The sequence below is a fragment of the Notamacropus eugenii genome, chromosome 2 (assembly GCF_028372415.1).
Source record: "Notamacropus eugenii isolate mMacEug1 chromosome 2, mMacEug1.pri_v2, whole genome shotgun sequence".
Lineage (NCBI taxonomy): Eukaryota > Metazoa > Chordata > Mammalia > Diprotodontia > Macropodidae > Notamacropus > Notamacropus eugenii.
In genome coordinates this window covers 16,593,181-16,611,402 of record NC_092873.1, presented here as the reverse complement: position 1 = coordinate 16,611,402, position 18,222 = coordinate 16,593,181, and the positions used below count along the sequence as shown (strand labels likewise).

The 18,222-nt window shown below is 42.5% G+C and overlaps 1 protein-coding gene across 2 annotated transcripts in view; it reads right to left on the bottom strand.

Moving 5' to 3' along the window:
* Window positions 1-614: 614 nt before the first annotated feature.
* LOC140524456 (reticulon-3) overlaps window positions 615-18,222 on the bottom strand; it is a 50,319-nt gene continuing 32,711 nt past the window's right edge. For both annotated transcript variants that reach the window (XM_072638914.1, XM_072638913.1), the window contains exons 2-7: window positions 7,170-7,377; window positions 5,010-5,148; window positions 4,407-4,476; window positions 3,923-3,969; window positions 3,504-3,562; window positions 615-2,768 (exon numbers count right to left, since the gene is read on the bottom strand). In XM_072638914.1, the coding sequence (XP_072495015.1) occupies window positions 2,723-2,768; window positions 3,504-3,562; window positions 3,923-3,969; window positions 4,407-4,476; window positions 5,010-5,148; window positions 7,170-7,377 (569 nt within the window). In that variant the 3' untranslated portion in view covers window positions 615-2,722. The remainder of the gene's footprint in view (window positions 2,769-3,503; window positions 3,563-3,922; window positions 3,970-4,406; window positions 4,477-5,009; window positions 5,149-7,169; window positions 7,378-18,222) is intronic.

Sequence of the window (18,222 nt, the reverse complement as noted above, 5' to 3'; positions counted from 1 at the left end):
TGGTGTTAGGACTGGGAGGGAAATTCAGAGTCCACCTTTAGCCAGTCCCTGCCCTTGGCTACCCTTTTGTAAGGTGACTGATGGACCACAGAATTTTACCCATCTCCCAAATTCCCATCCCATCCCCAGGCCTCCATTTTTTGTCTTGCAAGAGTACCTTCCTTCATGATTAGCCCAGACTGGAAGCCAAACCAAACGCTGGGAAACGTGGGATGTTTTCAATCTGTCAATGATCCCTGCAGCAGGAGAAGGCATCAGCCTGAAGCAAACACATCTCTCTAACACAAGGACACCTAACAAACTGGACCAGCAGCTTTTCCAGCTGGGCACAATGAACCAGGGCTAATGTTACACTGGCAAAGCCCTTGAGGACCCAGGATCCCCTACACACCAGGAGACATAAGAAGGGGACTTTGGAAGAATTAACTAAGCAGAGATCCCCCCAGGCCATCAGCCCCTGAAGGTGAGTGCAGCACAGCCCCTCCATGCATCTAGAAGGTGCTTAATGTGTGCTGAATGACATGGATGTTTTTGCCTGTTGGGCTAGTGGATCACAAATGTGTTTGTGGTCCAGGAGAACAAGCTGTTGAGACAAAGAATCGAGTTGGTCAGAATCACAGACAGTGTGTTCTTTTTATTAATACCACATCAATTTGCAGTTTGACAGGAACCAAGATTCTCCAGGCTCCTTAGAAGGGCTGCTACTGTATTTTATGTTGCACGCACATACACGCACACACACAGAGCTTCATTAGTCATTTTTGTCTACATTTTTTTCCTTAAAAAAAAAAAAAACACAACAACAAAATCTGCCTGGCACAAAGATCTGTCCAGTGATCAAACACAGCAGTAATAACAGAACAGATAAAAGCGCAAGGCGTCCTTTGGAGGGGGAAGCCCAATGACCATCAGCGCCCTGGAGGATGGAGAAAGGCTCGTCTCATCAGGACACATAAGAGGAACAAGAGCAGAGGAAGAGGGGAAACGGGGAGGGACAATGATGTCTCCAAAGTCTTCCTACTACTCAGCTAAAATCTCTAAAAAGGAGTTTTTCAAGAAAGGGAGAACTTTTCCTATGCTACTTTCTATTGAGCTGCAGTTGTGGGCCTAGAAAAAAATGGGTCCATTTCCTCCAGATTTTCCACGTTCACTACTTAACACCTTTGGCAGCTCCCATGTAAACGCAGCAACCAATGTATTATTGAAAATCAAGAGCTTCCCAAATCTACTGTCAGAGGGAGGAAAGACAGCCACTAAAGCGCTAATGAATCCTCACACCTCACACCAGGCAGGCCCAGCTGCTCTGCACTGTTTGTCCTCTGACTGGGCAGGATCCTCACCAAAATGACCTGGCACCTCAGGAACTCCTGGCCCTGGAAGCCCCAGCTAAGAACTGCTTCATCACCAGGTCAGAAGGGACAGTCTGGACCAAGGCAAATGCATTTTCTCCACTTTCCCCATAAAAATGAAGAAAACCTTCCAAATAAAAATATATAACCTCCAAAATGCAAAGCTACCCTCAAAACAAGGTTAGACTCCATGTAAACCACAAAGGGTACTTCTATAAACTAATCTGCATTTTGTTCTTCTGATTAAAAGGAAAAAAAATTCCTCCTCCCAACTGAAATCCCTTGTGTTCTGAGGGTCAGAGGTGGTTCTTGGTATAGCTCAGGCAAACCACTCCTTAGGGTAAGGATGAGAAAGGCATGTGAGGACAGCCTGGAGGAAAAGAGGGGAGATGGAGGAGGTGGGTCACATTTCACAAGTTCCTCTTAGCACGTTCCCCCACCCGGGACTGAGATAGAATTACAACAACTGAGGAGGCCACATGCAGATTATTTTTCTCTAACAAGTTTACAGCAGTGTACAGCAGTTACAGACTTTTTATTTCATAATATGAAAAGTACAACCTTATTAAACTTGAAGTGAGGTGGGGTGGGGGAGAGGGAGGAAAGCACAATACAGGAATGAGTTCTAGAAGACTAAAGCTCAGAACTGGTGTCAGAAAAGGAATAAATCAAATGTCTCCTTCTCAAAATGGTAGTTTCTTAATTGTTTAGGGAGGAGAGAGTGGCCTTCTAGCCTCGTCCTCCGGTATACCAGGTATCTTGCTTGTTAGAGAGGAAATCATTACTATTCCTAAGTTATTAAATGGAACTGAAAGCTCCATCTTTTCAGAGGTCCCACTGGAGGGAAGGTGGGCACAAAAAGAGCAGGGGCCACTTATACCGGGTTCCCACGGTGGGCAGGAGAATGAGGTCAGAGAGGGACCAAAGACCCAGAGGAGTGGAAAATTATTCATGCCCATGGCCCTGTCCCCAAATAATTTGCCACAAATAAAAACGGTTCTATTTTAATTTAAAAATAAAGATAAACTGATGATGAGAAATTGATAAAGACCAGTCTATGGGAATTAGGTGGTCGGCCTCTTCCTTCCTCTTTCCACCCTCCCCTCCTCTGCCAAACTAGCTAGGGATTTATCCTATTAATGTCTCTTTTACTCTTGTAGACTCTAAGACATCAGTTCTTTTTAGTCCAGAATGTTCTTGTGCTTGATACTGAGGGCAAGGATGAGGGAGGGGAAAATACCAAATTAAAAAAACCAAACTTGGAATGCAGGCTCAAGCTGGCAATGAGCATACTCCTTCATAGGTACGAGTAACAATGGTTATAACTATTAAATGGTGTTTTAGTAACTGTCACATTTCCAGTTTCTGAGTTCTTATTCCGCCTTTTTCTTTGCAATGCCAGGCAGTTTTGCTTGGATCCTGTGTGAGAAGAAAAACAAAAGAAAAATGAAACATTTAAACTCTAGGTGAAAGACCCCTAATTTGCAATTTGCCGATTAAATAGAAGGTCTCCGATCTCATAAAGGGAATCCCTCCCTCTGCCCGTGCTTCAGCTGATCAGCCAGACTCACAGAGGGGAGGAGTTACCTTGCCCAGAGTCACACACCTAATTCAGTGTTGAGGCAGAATTTGAACTCGAGTCTTCCTGACTTCCCCATCTACATAAGCTTACTAAATGCCCTGTTTGCCTCAATTTCCTCATCTGCAAAATGAGCCAGAGAAGGAAATGGCAAGCCAGTCCAGCGCAAACCACAAATGGGGACAGAGCCAGACCCAACTGAAGCAAATAAACAACAGTTCTTCAACCAAAACTTTCCAATTATAAAGTGTCTTGTTTTGTTATTGTTCAATTTGTCCAACTCTTGGTAAGCCTGTGGATCATACTGTCCATGAGTTTTCTTGGCAAACATACTGGAGTGGTTTGCCATTTCCTACTCTAGCAGATTAAGGCAAACAGGACAAGTGACTTGCCCAGGGTCACACAACCACTAAGCGTCTGAGGTCAGATCTCAGGTCTCGCTGACTCCAGGCCCAGCATTCAATCCACTGAGCTATCTTAGTGCCCTCTGCCCTATCACAGGAGTATGTTTTAGGGGAAGGAATTTAGATGTGCCATGAGGTACTTTCACATGGTAGGAGTAAAAAAATACTCACTTTGCAATAACTGCCTTGGTCTGGTCACGAGCAATGCCAACATAATGGTCAATCTGCGTCTTTAAGGAAGAAAGACAGTGAGCGCACTTGTAACAAACAGCAGGCAGAAGGTTAACCCTCCCCTAAGCAGCTCCTCCCTTAAGCCAGTCCTGTCCTTCTAACCTAAGTGTCTTCACCCAGGCAATGCTGAGAAGCAACAGAAGAGCTACGCAGTGAATTCTTCCACGACCTGGGGACATACTGTGGATTTTTTATTTTCTGTTACAAATGTTCCTCACTACTGAAGCCCTAAGCTGGAGAGCGCCACTGAGGCTGCCCACAAGTCTATGGGAAATAACAACAATAAAAGGGTGAAACAAGTTTTCAAAGTCTAATACGCTGAAATCAATAACATTTTATCTGAAATAGTCATTACTTACCTTATACTTTTCATAGACAATTGGAACACTGAAGACCAGCAGTTCAGCTGTAAGAAACAATGTCATGTGAGTAGGAAATGTGCGGAATAGTCCAAGGAATATATGCACCCTTTAAATCTGAGTTAAATCTGGAAATCAGTTCTGGCTTCAGATTCAAAACATCTCCCCCAAAATCCGAAATGAAGAATCTAATTCCAGCTTTAGGGGGACACCAGTAAAAATGCTTTGTGACGGACACATGGGGTCGAGGTCATGTGGCACAGTGCAGGTAAAGCCGTGAGTAACTGATAGCACACTGGAACACAGGGGCAAACATAGCTATGTTTTTGCCTTTGTTTGTGTCCCCAGCACTTGGCACTGGGACTGACATGCCAGTCATCAGTAACTGGGAATTAGCATGCCACACACCGAACAAATGGGAGGCAGTCTCCTCTCCGGGGAAATTCTCCCAGACCCAAGCCCACTAGTGGCCCCACTGCCTTACCAAGAATCAGGAGAGTAATCCCATTGAAAACTGCGCCCACGTACGTCATCAGCCACATGAAGACAGCCAGCTACAAAGGACACAGTCAGACTGTTAAGAGACACAGGCCACTTTGGCAGACAGCTCACCTGAGGCTCCCCCAGCTCAAACTTTAATATCAGTCCCCTCTAGCTCAGGGGTCAGAAAACTTTGGCCTGAGGCCTGTTTTCTGAACAACTTGAGGGCCAACAATGGTTCTGGCATTTTTAAGTATAAGGAAACTTCATTTAAAAATGTAAAAACCATTCTTACCTGGAAAGCAAACCATGGTAGTTTGCAGACCCTGCTCCTTAAGTGAGCACCTGCCCCACCCCCAATCACTGCAGATGAATTCTAAAGGCTCTCAAAATTTCAGAGCTGCCCAGGTTCTGCAGAACCCATCCCCCAAAGCCAAATTTAAACCTAATTCTTGTTCATTATTTTCTCCCTTTCTGTGTTCTTTTAGCAAGAAGAGGGGTTTTCTGCATTACTTTCCACCTTCACTTTGCAGACACAGTCAGGGCTAGGCTTCCTCCTGCCTCTTCCCCCACTGAGTCCTCGTTGCTCCCTTGAGCTCCAACTAACCTTTAAGGAATCCACCAGATCTTCCACCAGAAGGAGACGGATGATGAGCTTGAGAGCCTTGTTGACATGCACCATAGCAGCATTCACGTAATTATGGAAAGCTTCTGAGGACAAAGCAATGTCCACATCCAGGTAGGCCCTTAACAGAAAAAGAAAAAGCATTCATACACTTAACTCAAAAATTCAAATTAATCTGTAAACTCATCAATTTGGATTTTCTTTCTAACAGTGTAGACTTTACTCCATCCATGCCCACCCATCCTAAATCTTATCCATGTCCTCCTATAAGATCACACCCAACTGGGGATCCAGCCAGCCAGCTAGAGGCAAGGAAGTGTCTGGCTTATTGGGCGCATGGTGACTGGCACATCACTCAGTAACTCCTAGGTGTCTACTCTCAGCTTTGTCATGGGACTGTGATGTAACCATGTGACTTTGTGTTGACTTCCTTCTATGTAAAATCAAGGTAAAATTTTGTCTCAAAATGAGTTTGTAAGAATTAGGGGCAATAACTATTTAGAGCATTTAGTTACAAAATAAAACAAAGAAATCCATCATATAACACTCAAAATGATATTCTTAAGGAGAAAAAAGTGGCATCAAAAATGCACTAGCAGAGGAATAATAAAATTACTTCTTTAACTCACTTTGCTTGCATTTTTTACAATACTAAAGAACATATTTGAGGTAAAAATTAATTCCTTTTGTTTTCTATAAATGAAAGAAAACTAAGGTGCAGAGTGGCAGTATTAAATCTTGGGGTAACTGAACAAATCTCTTTCTACTTGGGAAAGCTCCCTCTTCTCTAAAAAATGATAAAAATAATTGCCACTTTTCTCTTTCAAAGTAATATTTGAAGGAGCTGAGATTTTCAATAGGAAAATGTTAGAAACCCTACAACTGATGTTTGCAAAAACAGTCTGAGTAGCCAGAAGCTGGAGCCCAGATGCCCGTCCACCTGGCTTTACCCAAACCTGACCCTCAATATAAAAGCAGTTAAAGGGAGAGACAAGGAGTATCGAGGCATTACAGAACTATGAGATGAATCAAGAACCTCCAACTTCTCCAGTCACTTAACATGCCATGAATGGAAATGCTCCCTCAAGCATTAAGATTCCTAGAGTGCTCTAAAAGTCCAGAAGCCACCTTACCCCATCTGTTTGTCATTTCCAGCAACCAGTTTCTGCTTGATGTGAGAGTTGAAAGGTTCTCTAGCCCACCAGCACAGCCTCTACAAAATGCCCCTTCTTAGAGAAGAAAGGCCTTAACAGCACCCAAACCACTTAACTGTACCACACTAGAGCAGGGGATCACTCTTACAGTATTTAGCACCCTCATGAGGCACTGAGCTGCAGAATTCCCTTTAAAATATTTTTCCATGCACTAATAATTCACTGTTGGTGGAGCTGTGAGCTGATTCAACCATTCTGGAGAGCTATTTGAAACTATGCCCAAAGGGCTACAAAAATGTGCATATCCTTTGACCCAGTAATATTGCTTCTGGGACTGTATCCTCAAGAGATCATAAAACTAGGAAAGGGTCCCACATGTACAAAAATATTTATAGCAGCTCTCTTTGTGGTGGCCAAAAAATGGAAATCAAGGGCATGCCCATCAATTGGGGAGTGGCTGAATAAATTGTGGCATAGGAATGTAATGGAATACTATTGTGCTATAAGAAATGATGAACAAGAAGACTTCAGAGGCCTGGAAAGACTTATATGATCTGATGCTGAGTGAAAGGAGCAGAATCAGGAGAACTTTGTGCACAGCAACAACCAGGGTGCAAGGATTTTTTCTGGTAGACTTAGTACTTCGTTGCAATGCAACGACTTAAAAAATTCCCAATGGTGTCTTAAGGCAAAATGCCTCCCACATCCAGAGAAAGAACTATGGAATTCGATCGCAGAATGAAGCAGATCATTTTCTTTTGTATTACATTTTGGTTTGTTTTATGATTTCTCCCATTCATTTTTCTTCTTCTATGCAACATGACTAACGTGAAAATGTATTTAATACGAATGTATGTGTACAACTCATATAAAATTGTATGCCAGCTCAGGGAAGGAGGGGGGAGGGAAGGGGAAAGGAAAACAAACTAAGTTATATGGTAGTGACTGTGGAACACTAATGATTAAAAAAAAAAATTCTTCCACTCACTTGAATGGATGGCCCTCTTCTGACTTCTGTACAGCTTGGATGACAGACCTGTAGACCCTGAAGCTGATGGTGACAGACAGAAGGGCCAAGATGAGGTAAGAAGCCACACTGATGACACTGAAAGCTGCTAGGGAAAGCAGCATGATCAGTGTTGTGCCAAAGACAAGGCCAGTCTTCTTGACATCCCGCCAGAAGATGAGGTCATGCACTGCCAAAGGAAAAGGAAGAAGCTGTAAGAACATAAGTCGGTACCTCAACAGGGTCCACTTCTAGCTTGCCTTTGTCCTAGCCAGGACACAGTGTGTTCTCACTCTATAACATACAATTAGAGGGTATTATTGTAAATGGGTTTCATGAGACAAAAGACCTTAATAGATAGTGTTACTTCCAACACGGGGTTTCCCCAACTGCATCTAAAATAAAATAGCATTTATATACAGCTTTTCAGGAATACATCCACTTTCACAAAGCAAATCAGAATTCAGTAAAACCTTAAATCTAAGTCAAGAGTCTGGATTCAACAGAACCTCAAACAATGTTTATTTGAAGAGTATTTTTGCATGGAGGAGAAATTTATAGTAAACACATCTGGATGTGTTCTTTTAAATATAACCAGAGTAACTCAAGATGTGAAAGAAGCTTAATTCCTCAGTCTTAAATGCATTACATGACAGCTAACTACCAACAAGTGAGCTGATGACAATGATTTTACCTTGGCGAGACATGACAATTACTATTCTATTAGGACAGTGCACAAGGTGTGTACCATGCGAGTAACATAAAAAGCACATTCTATTTGTGAAAAAGGATTTTATAATCCAGGACAGACAACTCATGTTTAATAAACTTGATCATGTGTACAGCATTACTGGGGAGAGCTATGATAGCAGCATTCCCTCTATTCCTCCAAACCTTCAGGAATTTGGGGACAGATGTTCACAGGAAGGAAAAAAGAATGAATTTGTGTTGGGGAAGGAGATCCAAAATAAATTGAACTATACTGAAATGAGGGGAGCTGAACAGGATACTTTAAGCTCACAAAGAAAAAGCTGGATTATGAATTTTGGGGAACAGAAGCTTGGGAACTCTTTTTACAGCTGCTTCAAGTAAATTTCAGGAAGGTAATTTCAAACAAACCAGAAACGAGAATATGAACCTGGGGCTATACCCCAGAAAAGGCCTGTGAATCTCTAGTGATTGAGGTCATTTAAAAAGATAATTCAGCCTTGGAATGGATGGTGGAGGTTTGGTGAACTATGAAGGAAAAAGAGTTGTCCTAAGACCTAGATCTAAAGGAAGCATTAAACACTTGGGATAAATAAGCTAGTACTTTAAGCTTTTATTTAATTAATACAGTAACAGAAAGTGGCACACCTTTAACTTAACTAGGACCCCGAGAGTCCCTCAGATTGCAGCACCGGAGTCTGAGTATCCCTGAGCTTGACTCTGATATGTACTCTATCACTGTGGGCAAATCACAATCTAATAACTCAGTTTCTTTATTCATCTTGATATGTTTCCTCAGCATGGACATCTCTGTTTGTCTGATTCCAAATAAAACAAAAATTTTTGTATTCATACAAAGGGAAGTACTTTGACAAAGAAACTGAAGTATAAGGTTTACTGATTTTACTTGTCATCCTCAAATCTATGCAGAAAGCGACTTCTTCCATTCTATAACTGTACAAAAAGTCAGCCAGAAGTATGTGGATGTCAGGAAAGGTTTCAAAAGATGTCCAAAGAGAAGGCCAGGGACACACATAACCACAAGGTACATAGCAAGAGTAGCAGGTTCCTGTGACCAATGCCCCAGAGAGATGTAGTGGGCAGGCAGCAAGGCCACAGTACTCATACCAAGACAGCTGAGGCCCAGGGACTTTAGGAACCTCAATACTCTATCCTAGTATGCCAGAGACAGCCCTCAAAATTCAATGCTCAAAGATGGTCAGAGGGGGCCTTATCCTGGAAAAAACCCAAGGGACACAGAACAAAACCAAAGAGTTGGACCCAAAAGTGTATGGGGATGGAGTCTTAGCGCTAAGCTCCAATTCAGGAACTAAAGCTGGAGAAATGAGTAAATCAAAGAAAAGACCATCACCAAGAATCACTGCAAATTTAAACTCCATAACAACTCTAAGTTTTTCCTTCTTCAAAGGAAGAAATGAATTTTCCCCAAGGATTACAATATCTAAAGAGATGAAACGAGATAAAAAGTGAAACAAAAGCTCATGAGGAAAAAACTTTAAAAGATAAGAAAGTAGTAAACCTTAAACAAGAAATGAAATCACTTAAAATCAGAACAGACCCAAAAAGTCAATGACTCCTGAAGAAATATTAAAACAAAACAATTCAAAGTAGAAGAAAATATTGTATGTCTAATATAAAAAAATAACTGGAAAACAAGGAGAAATCATTTAATAATCACTGGATTTCCTGAAAACTGTGATTTTTAAGTGTCTATTTCAAAAACTCATAGATGAAAACTGCTCAGATGTAGAAATTATACATCTAGGCTATTTGAGAGTGACACTGGCCTCTTTTATTAAAATGCTAGCATTATTAATAAACTGACTAGGAAGACAAGGTCAGGGCCAAGATGGCGGAGTAGAAAGACGCACATACACATAGCTCCGAACCCACAACCCACAGAACGGCTACAGGGGACCAACTCATGGTGAATTCTGCACCCAGAGGCCACGGAATATTGGAGCGAGGGAGATTTCTGTTCCGCAGAGACCTGCAAACCTCTTGCGGGGGGTCCTTCGCGCTGCGGACTGGGCGCCGGGACTGGGAGCAGAGGGCAGCCCTGCAGCGGCCGCGGCACCGAGAGGAAAATATCTGAGCGGGTTTCGGGGACGGGATCTCCAGCGGCCACGCGGGTCCCTCCACCCACTGAGGGACCTGCAAACCTCTCACAAAAGGTCCGTCGTGCTGCAGACGCGGAGCCCAGCTCAGCCCAGACCTGCTGCGGCCATAGCACCAAGAGAAACAGACCCGGGCAGGCTTCAGGGACGGGATCTCCAGCGGCCGCACAAGTCCCTCCACCCACAGGTGACTGGGGTCGGTGAGAGAATCTCTTTGGCAGGTCGAGAGGGGAGTGGGGTGCCCCCATGATTCGCCCCCCCCCCCCCCGGAGGTAGAAGCTGAGAGGCAGCTGCAGACTGGGGCTCCCCAAAGAGGCAGGAGCCTGGATCCATTGTGGAAAGTCTGTGCATAAACCCCCTGAGGGAACTGAGCCTGAGAGGCGGCCCTGCCCCGACCTGACCACCTGAACTTAATTCTCACACTAAGTAGCAGCCCTGCCCCCGCCAAAAGCCCTAAGGCGGGAAGCAGCATTTGAATCTCAGTCCCCAAACGCTGGCTGGGAGGACCAGGAGGTGAGGTGGGTGTGAGGAGAATATTCAGAGGTCAAGTCACTGGCTGGGGAGAATGCCCAGAAAAGGGAAAAGAAATAAAACTATTGAAGGCTACTTTCTTGGAGAACAGACATTTCCTCCCTTCCTTTCTGATGAGGAAGAACAATGCTTACCATCAGGCAAAGACACAGAAATCAAGGCTTCTGTGTCCCAGCCCACCCAATGGGCTCAGGCCATGGAAGAGCTCAAAAAGAATTTTGAAAATCAAGTTAGAGAGGTGGAGGAAAAACTGGGAAGAGAAATGAGAGACATGAAGTCAAAGCATGAACAGCAGATCAGCTCCCTGCTAAAGGAGAACCAAAAAAATGTTGAAGAAATTAACACCTTGAAAACCAGCCTAACTCAATTGGCAAAAGAGGTTCAAAAAGCCAATGAGGAGAAGAATGCTTTCAAAAGCAGAATTAGCCAAATGGAAAAGGAGATTCAAAAGCTCACTGAAGAAAATAGTTCTTTCAAAACTAGAATAGCACAGATGGACGCTAAGGACTTTGTGAGAAAGCAAGATATCACAGAACATAGCGAGAAGATTGGAAAAATGGAAGATAATGTGAAATATCTCATTGGAAAAACAACTGACCTGGAAAATAGATTCAGGAGAGACAATGTAAAAATTTTGGGACTACCTGAAAACCATGATCAAAAGAAGAGCCTAGACATCATCTTCCATGAAATTATCAAGGAAAACTGCCCTGAGATTCTAGAACCAGAGGGCAAAATAAATATTCAAGGAATCCACAGAACACCGCACGAAAGAGATCCAAAAAGAGAAACTCCTAGGAACATTGTGGCCAAATTCCAGAATTCCCAGGTGAAAGAGAAAATATTGCAAGCAGCTAGAAAGAAACAATTCAAGTATTGTGGAAATACAATCAGGATAACACAAGATCTAGCAGCCTCTACATTAAGGGATCGAAGGGAATGGAATAGGATATTCCAGAAGTCAAAGGAACTAGGACTAAAACCAAGAATCACCTACCCAGCAAAACTGAGTATAATACTTCAGGAGAAAAAATGGTCTTTCAATGAAATAGAGGATTTTCAAATTTTCTTGATGAAAAGACCAGAGCTGAAAAGAAAATTTGACTTTCAAACACAAGAATGAAGAGAACCATGAAAAGGTGAACAGCAAAGAGAAGTCATAAGGGACTTACTAAAGTTGAACTGTTTACATTCCTACAGGGAAAGACAATATTTGTAACTCTTGAAACATTTCAGTATCTGGGTACTGGGTGGGAGTACACACACACACATGCACACACGCACACATACATAGAGACAGAGCGCACAGAGTGAATTGAAGAGGATGGGATCATATCTTAAAAAAAAAATGAAATTAAGCAGTGAGAGAGAAATATTGGGAGGAGAAAGGGAGAAATTGAATGGGGCAAATTATCTCTCATAAAAGAGGCAAGCAAAAGACTCATTAGTGGAGGGATAAAGAGGGGAGGTGAGAGAAAAACATGAGGTCTACTCTCATCACATTCCAGTAAAGGAAAAAATAAAATGCACACTCATTTTGATAGGAAAACCTATCTCACAATACAGGAGAGTGGGGGACAAGGGCACAAGCAGGGTGGGGGGGATGATAGAGGGGAGGGCATGGGGAGGAGAATGCAATCCGAGGTCGACACTCATGGGGAGGGAAAGGATCATAAGAGAATAGAAGTAATGGGGGACAGGATAGGATGGAGGGAAATATAGTTAGTCCTATACAACACAACTATTATGGAAATCATTTGCAAAACTACACAGATTTGGCCTATATTGTATTGCTTGCCTTCCAAAGGGAAGGGGTGGAGAGGGAGGGAGCTAAAGAAGTTGGAACTCAAAGTGTTAGGAACAACTGTAATGTTCTTACCACTAGGAAATATGAAATACAGGTTAAGGGGTAAAGAAAGCTATCTGGCCCTACAGGACAAAAGAGAAGATGGAGACAAGGGCAGAGAGGGAGGATAGAAGAGAGAGCAGATTGGTTACAGGGGCAATTACAATGCTTGAGTTTGGGGGGGGAGGGGATAAAAGGGGAGAAAATTTGTAACCCAAAATTTTGTGAAAATAAATGTTAAAAGTTAAATAAATAAAACAAATAAATAAACTGAAAAAAAAAAAGAAATTATACATCTAAAATCCAGAAATTCCCCATTAAAAAAAAAAAAAAACAACCAAAATCAATACCAGCAAACATCCAGGTCCACACAAGGTTTTGGCAGCTTCTACTAAAACCAAAGGAACAGAATACTGGACTACATAATTTCAAAAGGCTAAGTAAGTTTATAACCAAGAATACTATAATCCTAGAGAGAGAAGCATGACTCTCTACTGGAAAAGGACTTTAAAGTATTCCTGATAAAAGGGCCAGAGCTAACAAGAACTCTGAAATACAAAACTTTAGAATCAAAAGAAACCTAGAAACGGAAACTCATTTGAGCAACTAGAAGGATGCACAGGATAATGTAGAACATGCTAATGGTGAAGAAGAAATTTGTGTCTCTTCAGAATCTTTGTGTCTTAAAGAATATATAGTTAATTGAATAAGATAAACAGTTCCTGGGGGTGGACTGGTTCAGTTTAGAGGATTTTTAAGAGGAGAAAGGGAAGAAGAGTAAAGAGAAAGGCTAGTGTAGAAAGGAAGAAGGGGGTGAACTTGCTACTTCTCATAATTACAAAACATAAGGAAGGGAAGCAAAAAGTGGTCATCACATAATTGTCTTATATGAATACACAGTTTGTAATAGAAACTGATCAAACTCAATGGGGAAACCAAATCGGAGGCTGAGGGAAGGTCGGACTACAGGAAATACATAGAAAATATGCATCCTATTACCTACCAAAACCAGCTGAAGGGAATGGTCACAAGCAAAACAAACTTCCTGGTACCGAAGTGGGAATTAAGAGGGAAAAACAAGAATAAGAATCTAAACAAGGGCCTTAGTGGGGACAACTGTGAAATGGCTGAACAAACTGTGGCATATTAATGTCATGGATGTAATTACAAAAGAGACTGTATCAGAGAATACTGAGGATTAGGATATGAACCCGAGTAAAGTAAGAGCTAGGATGATAACTGATACAAAGGCAACAACACTAAAGAAAACAACTTAGAAACACTTAAGAACTCTGACCAAAGGAATGACCACGCACTCCTCCTTCTAGGAGGACATCTGGTACCTGTTTTCTTACAAAGAAGCGAGAGACACAAGGGAAAGACAAATATATTTTGGATATGACTACTACTGATTCATTCTGTTTGCTTGTCTGTTAAGAGTTTCCATTTTCCCTTTCTAGATTAATAAGAAAAAAGGCAGAAGGGAAATGCAGAAGGTAGCCAGTTCTCAAAGTAACTGGTAGACTACATGACACTTTTAAAGGTAGTGGGATTTCATTTCATATAGAATCTTGTTCCTGTGTTCTATGTATACGGAAAAGCCCTTTCTGTGAACACCAAGGTTAGGACCAGACTTGATTCCCTTGTGTGCATTTTAAAGCAAACTGGGAGTCAAAGGTATCAAAAATACTGAACAATCACAGCTTATCTTTGCTGAAAGGCTGAATCAGCCAACAAAATGGTAATCCTGAAGCAGGAGGCACAACTAAACTATTAAGGAAGAATTAACTTTTACGAGGAATTATGTTTACTCAAACTTCTGCTTTAGCACAGCGATACACTTGGGCTGCCTGGCTGGTCCCTAAAGGGGGGTCCTGTTAACTGGAAGTTACACAGGCCACTTGCCAAACTTTTCAAAATGCTGAAGTATTTCAGAAATACCATTTACAAACAACTGATCTACTCATCTTTGTCTCTTACTGAAGAAACTCCACTCGAGAGCACTTTGTTGGTGCTGGGTTAGTGCTGGTTACTCTCTATCAGGCCATGGTTGACCAAAAGAATGCCAAGACTGCATTTTCCTCTTACCCTTACGTCCCTGATCTGAGAAATTGCTATTTTTTCATTCCTGTTCTCTACCCAGTCCACTCATCCATCCCCTTGGCTCCCCATCCTGGAGCTGACTTTGCAGCAAACCAGAAAATGCCCTCTCAAGTTCTTCTAGCTGCCTGCCCATGGTTCCACCTGCTGGTCACTGCACCCCTACGTGTGCCTGTCTCCCCAACCCCATCTCCGAACTTTGCAAGGGCTAGCCCCTCCCAGGGCTTCAGTGATCTTCCCCTGCAAAAGACCTATTTATGCAACTATCTCTTCCCTCTCCTTGGTGTGTCCTCTCTCCAAGCCTCCACCTCTCAGACATTATAACATCCCTCCAGATGTGGCTTTCATTTTTGTACCCCCAGTGCCTAGCACAGCATTTGGAACATCATGGGCTCTTTAATAAAAGATCTAGCTATCTGGAGAGTCCTCTGACAGCTCAAATGCAAAAAAAACCCAACAAACCAAACCTAAACTTTTCTCCCAGGTTCTCAATCCTGTGGACAGCACCAACTCATCCCCCAAGCATTTAAGTGCCTACAGCATGCTAAGGATGTACACACAATAAATCAAACAGTCCCTACTTGCAAGTTACATTTGAATGGGTGTGAAAATGAGATAGAGACATATTATAAAAACAGCTTCCCAGTTTAGCCAAGATAGAAATTGCTAAGTCACCTGATTCTCCCCTCTCATATCTAATCACCTTTGGAGTCTTGTTCAGCTGCTTCATCCCTTAGCAGGCACAGCACAGCTGGCTGGATAAGCAGCCACAGGAGTGTCTCACCCACATTAGCAGTGTCACACACTTCCAGAGTCCCAGGCCACTCTCTAAGACCAAAGTAGTACATTTGGCTTCAGCTATAAAAAGGGGCTTCTGGGAGAAAATATGTATTCTACTCCCTACAAAAACCATTCTTTCACATATTTCCCATTTTCTCCACTCACATGTCTACCCTTCCATATTGCTAATCACCTCCTGCCCCTGAAATTTAGGTTGTTCTCAGATGATAGCCTCATCCCTAGCCTCCAGTCCACTCTCCACAGGGCTGCCAAGCCACGCTTCCAAAGGCAAAAGTCCATTCAATCCACTCATGTCTCAAACCTTCAGTGGTTTCATGCTGCTACAAGGACCTCATCCTGGCATCCAAGGCCCGCCATCATTTCTACACTCTTGCCAAAACAGACTACTAGTGATTCCCTGATAGCATTCTGCTGCCCTTGAGCTCCATACTTAGAATGCCTCCTTTCACCCCATAGTTGCCTAGTAAAACTTTTCTTTACCTTCAAAGCTCAGTATTCATGTCCCCTTCTCTATGAAGTCTTCCCTGATTTCCTATCACTCTCTCACCTAAAAGAATTTCCCCTCCTCAAATTTTCCTAAACTACTTTGGTCCTCTCATTTGTCTGTATCACACTACCTTGTATTAAATTTAAGGGTGAATATGGTTGTATCTTCCTTAGTGGACTGAAAGTGCCCTGAGGAGGTATTCCTACCTCATACTCTGCCAAGAGTAAGATATGACACAGTCACTGATATGAACTAGGTATCTGTTGCCACTGTGCCTATACTAGGAATGAAGGGGCAAATACTGCTAGTTTTCCTTTTAACTTTTGCTTATATGATCTTTTTACAAAAGTCATAAATGAAAATTGTGTGCCATCTTATAGTTTCTTACCTAATTTATGAGCATACCCAATGAGTCAAATTCTACTAAGTCATAGGCAACCAGGGGTTATATTACTTAGATATCAAAACTGGAATTAATCAGGACCCAATTTAAGTCAGTGGAATCCTTCCTTTAACTATAGTTTTGCTATCTGCTCTCAATACAAGAAAAGACAACCTCTTTTCCAGCACATGATAAAAAAAACTAAATGAAAATGAAAAATAAAGAAACGTAAAATGCTACTCCCAGGGTCAGGGTAAACTCAGCCCAAAGAGTATTCTCCCTTTGACAAGGAAGGTTCGGATTCTGTGGATGATGTTCCCATCAGTTTAATCTGGGGTTTCTTTCAGGAGCTGATCAGTGGATTCCTTTTATTCTCTCCTTGCCCTCCTATTCTAATGTGTTTGGACAGTCTTCTTTCATACTTTCTAAAAATGGGTATCCAGGCTCTTTTTTTTTTGGTTATGGCTTTCAGAGAGTCCAGTGGTTCTTAAATCAGCCTCTCCTTGATCCATTTTCCAAGTCATCCATTTTCTACATGAGATACCTTAGATTTTCTTCTATTTTTTCAAACTTTTGACTTTTTAATAATTCTTATTTGTCTCAGAAGGGATATTATCATTTTTAGGGAGTTTATTACTTGGATAAGATTCTGTACTACAACCAAAGGTTTGGGGGGAAAGTTGGTATTGTGTTACACTATTTACTCTTTCCTTCAAAATTCTCATTTACAGAAACTAAGACTTTTTCAAAAAAATGATCCATCTTCAGACCTCCAGTTTCTCTATACTTGCCCCACTCCCACCACTGAGAAGGCAAAAAACCCCAAAACAAAACAAAATGCCATGTTACAAACATGTATAATAAAATCAAATTCCTGCAATGGCCATCCCCCACCCCCCCACAAAAAAGTTTACATCTGTAACTGGTCCTAGGTCTTAGTCTGTCTCCATCATGAATCTTGTGGAGCTGTGGTCAATCACTGTATTGAATATTCAAGTTTAAGGTTTTGGAAGAGGACACAGGACAGGACAGGAAAGGAAAGGAAAGGGAAGGGAAGGGAAGGAGAGGAGAGGTGGCAGTAAAACCCAGATCAACTGGGCAACTTTTGGCCATCCAAATTCATCTTCCTTTGGAGAGGAGAAAGGAAGGTGAGGGAGAGGCAGACAGGAGAGGAGAAGGTAAGGTACCCAGCTACATGCAGCCAGCTACATCTACTTACAGGATCATGTTTGTCCTTCATTGCCCAAACAAGACCGTGCCATCAGAGAAATGATGACATATGACTTGCACTTGACTTTGTTTTGAGTGAGGGAAGGCTGTGCAGGTCACCAGCCTCACTTCTCCTCCAGAGCCATCTGAATCCAGTGACCAGATATTCATCAGGATGACTGGAGATGACCCAGGATGAGGCAATTGGGGTTAAGTGACTTGCTCAAGGTCACACAGCTAGTGAGTGTCAAGTGTCTGAGATGAGATTTGAACTCTCCTTTCCCCTGTCCTCTTCCAAAACCTTAAACCTACGACAACTGGGACTCCAAGGGGCCCCTGCCAAGGGCTCCTGGAACCCCCTAGCCTTAGAGTGATTATCAGTAGCAACTGTTGCTGTTTCCCACCCAGCCTGATGTCTTTGTCTTTCTTGACCTCATTAAGGGGGTCATGCCCTGGCTACTTCTTAAACAGGCCCATTCAATGAATGGGCGTTGCCTCACTCTAAGTGAAAGGGCCCAAGGTCTCCCAGTGCATCCTGGGCCATCTCCAGTCATCCTGATGACTATGTGGTCCCTGGATTCAGATGGCTCTGAAGAAGTGACCTGGTGACCTGCACAGCCCTCCCTCACTCAAAGTCAAGTGCAAGTCATGTCATCATTTCTCTGATGGCATGGTCTTCTTTGGCAACAAAGGATGAACATCAATGTTCGAGTTAGTAAGACTTTTAAAGCTGATTGTCTTTATGATACTGGTGTTGCCCTAGATCTATTCACTTCACTCTCCATAGGCTCATACATGTCTCCCAAGATTCTCTGAAACCATTCCCTTTGTCA